Raw genomic sequence first — 8,704 nt, forward strand, 5'->3', positions numbered from 1 at the left:
GGTTTGGTTTGGTAGAAAGAGGGTGAGAGGGGCAGGGAGACAGTGACAACTAAGAATTCACAAAGGCAAGCTCAGAGACTACCGGAGAGGTGTACGTGTGAATAAAACACCACAATACAATAGGAAAGAAATATAATGGGACACGTACAGAACATGAAAGAGGAGACACACAGGGCACTTTGTTAGACTAGGATTCCTAGAAGAGCAAGGTCGAGGTGAGTCTTAGGACATAAAGAGGAATGTGCAAGGCAGATGGGAGAATTTCCGAGCTGGAGAGCAGACCTTACACAGAGACACAAGGCACGGAGTGCTCAGTGGTACAGTCACATTACGCGATATAAGAAGGGAAACAGAATTCTAGAAAAGCCAGCTGGGGTCAGAGCCTTAGAAGCTTGAAGTTATATCAACTTTGTGTTGACAATTGAAACCTAAGGAGCCATTTAAGGGTTTTAGAAGACATGAACATATTTGTACTTAGCCCAGCCGGCTTGGCTCAATGGTTGAGTGTCGACCTATGAACCCGAAGCTCATGGCACATGCCTGGGTTTCGGGCTCCTTCCCCAGTGGGGGCATGCAGGAGGCAGCCGATCAATGATTCTCTCATCACTGATGTTTCTATCTCTCCCTCCCTCTCCTGTCCTCTCTTTGAAATCAATAAAATAAAAAAAAAAGGTTTAAAAGTAAATAAATAAATAAATAAAATAAAAAGATATCACAACCTCTTCTTTTCCTATATAATTTTAGGTCTTGGCTTATCTACCATCTTCTATTCAGTCTCAACACTTCCCTTTGTTCAGTGCCCCTAAAGTACAGGTTATTATGATAATGCATTAAAGAGATCAAGACTTATAATGGCTAGTTATAAATATTACAAAAAACTGTTTATTGAGTCACATTAAAGGCCAGGCATGTGCCACGTGCTGCGCATGCACCGTCTCACTTGCTCTTCCCGGTACTCTGAGGAGGCAGTGCATCATCACTGCCGTTTCCTAATTGAGGAACCAGAATTGGTGCAATTTGCTGAAAATCAGAACATTAGTAAGGGGGGTAAATGGGTCTCAGCCTACGTCTCTCAGGCTCTACACCTGAAGGTCTTTGCTTTTCTGTTACCCTGCCTCCTACGCAAGCCATGACTTACCACTGCATTGCTTTCATTATCCCCCATCTATGAGCCTAGTGCGTTTTACTAACAAAGCCTAACACCTGCTGAAAGCCTATGTGACTTTACTGGGAATCACTACGAGTTCACATCCACGCAGAAAACAAATGCTACAGCACCGCTAGTGGGTCAGTCGGCAACAGGCTTCCTGACCCAGTAACTGTATCTCTCTCCTTCTCTGGGCAATCAGGGAGTTAGACATGGCAGAGAAGAGGAGGAGAGGAGAAAGAGGAAGAGAGTAAAGAAGGAGAGGGGTAGGGGAGGAACCCGCTAGAGAGAAGACTAAAACAAAAAGGAGGAGTCATTGGAAAATAGGAGAAAGCACACACTGGTACCAGCCAGAGCTTCTTGGAACAGCTCCCAGTCTGGCTGCCAAAGAGCTCTGGAATATATTTGTTAGAGCTGGATTCCTGTACAGTCCGTTGCAGACTTTTTCTGATTGCACTCTGACAAAGAGACTCATACTTTAGTTCCAATCCCTGCTTCCCACACAGAAAGCTAGTTCATTCTCAGGGGACCTCCAACTAAGCTCACCAGTGGCCTCTTAGTAGGATCTTCACGTGAACTTAGAAAGGAATAAAAATCCACCACATACCTTACTCCTGCAGAATCACTCTCTACCCCAGGATCCCAGCCCAACTTCCCAAGCCCCTTTTCATAAAACACTTTAAGCTTCTTGAGTCTCCTTACCAAAACAACTGCTGCGATGAGGAACAAAGGTTTTACAGGCTGTAGCAATAGCTAGCTCAGCAGAGATTATAGTCTTAATGATCAGGTCTTCTACATGGGCCATCAACGCTACAAAAAAAAAAAAAAAGGAGGAGGAGGAGAAGGAGGAGGAGGAGGAGGAGGGACATCACAATGCATGGATTAGAAAGAATCGATTCCAGAACACAATCCTATATAATAAAAGCCCAGCAACCAAACAGTGGAACAACCAGAACTACTTGACCAGTCGCTATGACTCGCACTGACCACCAGGGGACAGATACTCAACACAAGAGCTGCCCTCTGGTGGTCAGTGCGCTCCCACAGCAGGAGCAGCCACTCAGAGGGCAGTCCATAGTCGCTCGGCTGACCGGGGTGAGCGGTGCTCCCACGATGGACTGATTCCCGCAGGCCACGCCCCCCACCTGTGCATGAATGCCATGCACCGTGCCTCTAGTCTAATACAAAAGCATGTGTACTCATTCAAAAAAAGTCTCTGTATGGCAATCTTGTGAACAGAAGATGCTCCAGGAGAAGGCATATCTGTGAATAGGGGAACACAGTCAAAAAGGTGGCTGCCTATGACCACAGACAGACACAGAATGGAGAAGGAGCCTTCCTCCCCTTCTCACTCCTCTATCACCTTCCCTGTGTGGACTGAGATAGGCCTTGTGGCACAGTTCCCATTCTGCTCAAGGCTCAGCAATGGTGTCCATTTTGATTCCAAGCCCCACACTCAAACTTCACATAGTCCATTCTCCAATTTAGCAACATGTATAAGAGAGATTAACTTAGAAAATTTTGAATTCAAGGCCAATATGGAGAAAATTTGTTATTTAAAAAGCAGACAGCAAGTAGCCCCACTGGCGTGGCTCAGTGGTTGAGCACAGACACATGAACTAGGAGGTCAGGGTTTGATTCCCAGTGCAGGCACATGCCCGGGTTGCAGTATTAATCCCCAGTGGGGGGGCGGCGTGCAGGAGGCAACCGATCAATGATTCCCTCATCATTGATGTTTCTCTCTCTCCCCTCCGCTAAGATCAATAAATATATTTTAAAATTAAAAATAAAAACTGAAAGTATATTTTTGTTAGCAGTTCAACATTCACAAGGATCAGTTCACTGAATATTAAAGGAGAAAGTTGTGCTTTTCAAACCAGAAGCAAGAAAAGAGATTCCGGGATCACGGAAAGCCTTTTCTCCATCTCATAAAGGACAGGAAAAACTGAGACCAAAATCCGTGATCCCATCAATGTCTCAGCAACAGTATTGAAATTAAAGACTAACTGCTGATGAGACAACGGTAAAGTTATACAGAGAAGGGAAGTCAAAAAGAAAAACGGCCTGGTACTCACCAGTTGTATCTCTGCCTTCTTGTTTCAGATACCTAAGCATAGCGCTCATGCTCCATTTGTTCCCATAATCCTCCACTTCTGGATCATCACAACTAAAATAAATTAATAGATCAAGGTCACATATGCAACTAGGCCTGGCTGTAGAAACATATTATTTTACAAATAGTTTTTGCCAACTTCCACCTCATCACTTTTCCTTAAACCTTTTTGTCATATATCCCTTTACACCAATTTCTTCCATTGAAATGAAAATGCATGTAGCTTGCCTTATTGAGGGGTGTAGGGGGGGAAGCAGTCAAGTCTTCCTCAATCAAACAATTATGCATCATGAAAGAAATGTGTGAAAGAATATAAACAAGTTTATGAATGATTCCAATGCATTAATAGATTGAAATGTTTGGAGTGAAAATCTAGCCTTTGAGGTAAATGTCACGAGCCCACAAAACAACCTCTGATGCCATTTTCAGACCAAAATTGAGTCTGGGTGGGTTAGTGAGAGACATAGTGGAGTATTTTAATGAGCTAACCAAGCACAGAATTGCTTTAGCATCTGAAGCAAACTCCCTCCTCTCTGGTGGCAGAGAGAGCTTTTTAAATATACCTTTCCATTTATCACTGAAGGGAAGGGAGAATGCACTAGAGCAGTGGTCGGCAAACTGCGGCTCGCGAGCCACATGCGCCTCTTTGGCCCCTTGAGTGTGGCTCTTCCACAAAATACCGACTTCTGCGCATGGGCCACGAAGTTTCAATCGTACTGTACGTGCGCGCCCGCACGTGGTATTTTGTGGAAGAGCCACACTCAAGGGGCCGCAGTTTGCCAACCACTGCACTAGAGCAACAACAGAAGTGATGCAGTATACCTCCACGAAAGCAGCAGGATGCAAACGGGCAGACTCCCAAGACTGTTGGAAAGGTCTTGCCATCTGGAACGTGTGTTTTGCCACTGCCCCCTCACTCCCTACCAGCGCCCCATGACCTGCCAGTTGCTTCTTTGCTCATCTTTCAAAGTGACGGAGATTTCTTCAACCAATTAATACTGTTCACAGGATACACAATGCAATCTATACAGCTCAGCAACCATTCAATCACTTCCAGATCCCTCCCTTTCCTTCCCTCTTTCTCTCTTTCTTTTTCTTTCTTTCTTTCTTTGGACTTTGTAGGCACCTATTTTTAGTCTGAGTAGAAAGTAACTATTTGGGTTTATTTTTTATTTTTCCACTTTCTGGCAAAATTATCAGAATGAAAGAAAACAGAGCAGAAAGAATATTTCCACACAGCTGGGCTGGTATTCCCTTCCACTGAATCCTTTTCTGAGATGGCCTCATTTCTTTATTTAATTTATTCCTAAGTTTTTCCCTCTTGATCATACAAGTATTTATTTTAGAAAAATGTAGGAAGTACATAAAAGCTCTGAGAAAAAAATAGAAATCCCCCACCTATAATTCCATCCACTATAGTTAAGAACTGTTAACATTTTTGTGTCTGTCTTTCTAGTTTCCTGTCCCCCTCCAGCACAAATAAACAGCTATCTTATGTTCTTATCTTATATGTTCAAAAAAGAAATTAATTGCATGTAGTGTCTGGTAACCTGCTGTTTCCACCTGATAACGTACAGTGACAAACATTTGTGTCTCTGATCTTGTGTGCACATCCTTTGTTACTCCTTAAGGTTAAATTCCTAGAAATGGAATTGCTGGGTCAAAGGGCACAAATATTTTTAAAACTTTTGATACATTTTATCAAATGCTGAAATGACCTCATTTCTTGATTCCTAGAAAGTTTCCTATGCGCATTAAATTCCCACCCCTAAGCCAAGTGAGGGAAGACAATGAATGAGGAAGATGAAACTTGGGAAAGCATATTTTGGTAGAGAAGGTGACGCTGTAACTGTGTAAGCAATGAAGAAGCAAAAGCAGATATGCCTCAAAACTGCGGTAAGTGACTCACAGCTTTTCATATGTTACATGGACAGAAACATAAAGTTTGCCTCCAGGGCAACATGTTGACTTTTACTTCCACAACACCCCCATCTGAGACTGACTTCTCCAGCTCCTGGCTGGGTGCGGCCAATACCTGACATAGTCTCCACTCTTCTTATTCACACTGTAATTTGTCAGGTGCATGAACTGGTTCCGAATGTTTTTGGCTCCTTGATCATATCGCACAGTTGCAAACCTGATAGAAAGGGACACAGGTTAAATGCCAGGAACAGGGTTTCAAGGAAATAAAGGCTAGAATGCAGGATCAAGGAGATTTTAATAAAAGGAGGGTGACACCATTACTAAATGCTGAGTGCCAACATCCATGCTAAGTGTTTCATATATAGTACCGCATTTAATTCAATCCTTACAGCAACTCTCTCAAGTAGGTAATATTGCTAGTATATCTAAAATTTTTAATCTTCATCCAGGGATATGTTTTATTGATTTGAGAGAGAGAGAGAGGGAGAGAGAGAGAGAGAGAGAGAGAGATGAGAGAGAAACATCGACTGGTTGCCTCCCAACTGGGGATCGAACCCACAACCTAGGTATGTGCCCTGACCGGAAATTGAACCCGCAACCTTTTGGTGTACAGCACAACACTCTAACCAACTGAACCACCCGGCCCAGGCAATTTTATATCTAAATTTTAAAAATAGGTATCAAAACTAAAATGTGATCTAGAAAGATTAAGTAATTTATACCAAATCACACTGACTCAAAAATCCATGTTTTTAACTACAAGATGCTGCTTCTCTTCTATAGAACCTTAGGAGGGATGAAAGGTGAAAACAGTTATTCACAGCCTGGGAAACTGTGTGTAGGATGCTGTGGAGGATGAGGCATTAGCTGGTCAAGAAACACTTAGTGAGTGCCCACACAGTCTATGGAAAATATTAAGCAAAAAGAATAAAAGGACAGCATAGTAATATATAGACTTAGAGCTCATCTCCAAAGAAACAACAGAACTGATCTATAAAGTTCATTTTAAGAAAATAATAATGTCAGCATCAACAGCAGACAAAGCCCACATCTGCAGAATAGCATCAATATGAGCACAGTGCAGGAGACTAATTCCTGAATTTGGGACGAAAGCAAAAGACAGAGAAATTAAACATGGAGCCCACCGAAAACAGGGCAGCAATTTGATATCCTGGACTGCTGTCAAAAGAAGACCAAAACCTAAAGTCTACGTGCCTCTGAAGGAAGTAACCAGGAAGGAGAAAACTTCCCAGTGATGCCCAACATCAACACAAGGACACTTGAGTCGAATGGTTATGGTAAATACCAACCCCTGTTTACATACCACCACAGTTCACTGAAGTGGTTTTCCCAAGGGGCACATCCAAGTGTGTAGAAAAAAATCCTGGGAGTCCATGCGTTTATTTTCATATGCTTCACAAATTATTTACATATGCTCACTCAGACTATGAAGTCAATATGAATTTTTACCACATTAAAGGTCAGCATTTAAAAACTGTCCTTGTCTCTATTTCTTCTCACCCACCCGTCCACTATATCCACTCCCTAGGTTCCTGTACTAGAAATATATGAGCCAAAGAAACAAAAGTGCGAAAACAACAACAGAAAAACCCAGGAAATGAAAATAAAACAAACAGGAGGCCAGGAAGAAGGATGTGGACAAAGAGAAAATGCTGGCTAGGCATGAATGGCTAAGGCACAAGAGTTTGACGAGCATTAAGTCTATACAGAGAGGAAGCTCACATTTCCCAGATACCGCCAGTAGTTAGCAGCTAACTTCCAGCCGTGTCACTCCATGGTGAGGAAACCTTGCCTGTATTTACCAATCGTCCTTCAGCAGACTTTCTCCAAGCAAGTGGGAGACAGTCACTCTCTGAATTCTTACAAAATGCAAAGGGGGTCCATGCTGACCCCACAGAAGCTGCCTGCCTCACCTGGACATTACCTCACAGTGATACACCTCCTGCCATCATCTCCCCCAAAAGAAGAATGATTTCAAGGAAGGGAACAGGTTATGCTTCAGAGAAAGAGGTTCTTCATCTCTCCTAAATATGAGAACTGATCAGATTGGGCCAACAACATGAAAAGATTGGCAAAAGCCTGGTGGTTAACTGTAACCCAACACATGTCATTCCTACACTCCTTTTTTCAATAGGATTGCAGCTCTTAAAAATAAGTTTTCTTCTTTCTAATCTTCCTTTTTGCTAGGGAATTTATATTCTGAACCCCAGCTTAAGATTATTAATGTCAGAGTGGGTTTTTATAGAGTGTCAAAAGTGGCAAGAAGTAAAAATTAAGAGAAAACAAAAAATGTCATCTCGATGGAAAAGTTACTCAAAGGGACAAAAGTGCTACCTTCTTCATTTCACTTAGCCTGATGGGACATGCAGAAGACCGTGTACAAGGGAGGTAGGTGTACATCTCCCCTTTCCTCCTACCCCAGGAAGATCTTATGGTTCTCTCCAAAATCCATGTTACAGACCATATTCATCTCTGATCACCACTTGCAACATCTCCTTCTTATCTGGCCCCATTAGTCTCAGATCTGGTACAAGAATCAAGTTCTGATTCACCTATGAAGGGTTTTGTTTTGTTTTTTAATTATTTGGCCAACTAATAAAAACCAGACTTTCCTTCCTGCAGCCTAGTGGCAACCAAGGCTCACGTGAGAAAGATAGTGGATAGGATGGGAAGGCAGCTCAGAGGTAGAGCAGGAGGTTATGTAAGCAGAGTAACCCAGGTGGCCCACAGGGTTCAACGTCCACACAAGGAGGACATCCGAGTGGGGCAGTAACCAGGGGGGTCAGGAGACTCGCTACATAAAAGGGAATTGAGTAAATAAATTTGTTGTAGAGAATGGGAGTCAGATTTCACATTGTTGGAGAGATTTTTTAAAAAGAAAAGGAAAAAGCTAGAAAGAATCTTGTTCTGAACTAGAATTGAAGGTATTAGTATAAACTCCTGCTTTTCAATACAGGATATGGCAAAAGTAGGTTTATAGTTGTTAGTATGGAAAACAATACAATAATCCTATCTAATAAGAGTAATATGCAAATTGACCATCACTCCAACACACAAGATGGCCGCCCCATGTGGATACAGATGGCCTGCAGGGAGGCAGGGCAGTTGGGGGGAACCAGGCCTGCAAGGGAGGGCAGTTGGGGGGAACCAGGCCTGCAGGGGAGGGCAGTTGGGGGCGACCAGGCTGGCAGGGGAGGGCAGTTAGGGGCAACCAAGTCAGCAAAGGAGGGCAGTTAGGGGTTACCAGGCCAGCAAGGGAGGACAGTTAGGGGTGACCAGGCCAGCAGGGGAGGGCAGTTAGGGGCAATCAGGCCAGCAGGGGAGCAGTTAGGCATCGATCAGGCTGGCAGGGGAGTGGGTTAGGGGGTGATCAGGCTGGCAGGCAGAAGCAGTTAGGGGCAATCAGGCAGGCAGGCAGGCAGGCGAGTGCTTGGGAGCCAGCAGTCTGGATTGTGAGAAGGATGTCCGACTGCCCGTTTAGGCCCGATCCCTCGAGGGGT

At 43.6% G+C, this 8,704-nt stretch overlaps 1 protein-coding gene across 1 annotated transcript in view; it reads right to left on the reverse strand.

The window, feature by feature from the left end:
* The window catches only part of TTLL5 (tubulin tyrosine ligase like 5), a 196,061-nt gene that overhangs the window by 140,956 nt on the left and 46,401 nt on the right, over nucleotides 1-8,704 (reverse strand). Inside the window, exons 10-12 of the mRNA XM_023762178.1 lie at nucleotides 5,296-5,397; nucleotides 3,223-3,314; nucleotides 1,850-1,957 (exon numbers count right to left, since the gene is read on the reverse strand). Of these exons, the coding sequence (XP_023617946.1) occupies nucleotides 1,850-1,957; nucleotides 3,223-3,314; nucleotides 5,296-5,397 (302 nt within the window). The remainder of the gene's footprint in view (nucleotides 1-1,849; nucleotides 1,958-3,222; nucleotides 3,315-5,295; nucleotides 5,398-8,704) is intronic.

This window comes from Myotis lucifugus, unplaced genomic scaffold, assembly GCF_000147115.1.
Source record: "Myotis lucifugus unplaced genomic scaffold, Myoluc2.0 scaffold_235, whole genome shotgun sequence".
In the NCBI taxonomy this organism is placed as follows: Eukaryota; Metazoa; Chordata; class Mammalia; order Chiroptera; family Vespertilionidae; genus Myotis; species Myotis lucifugus.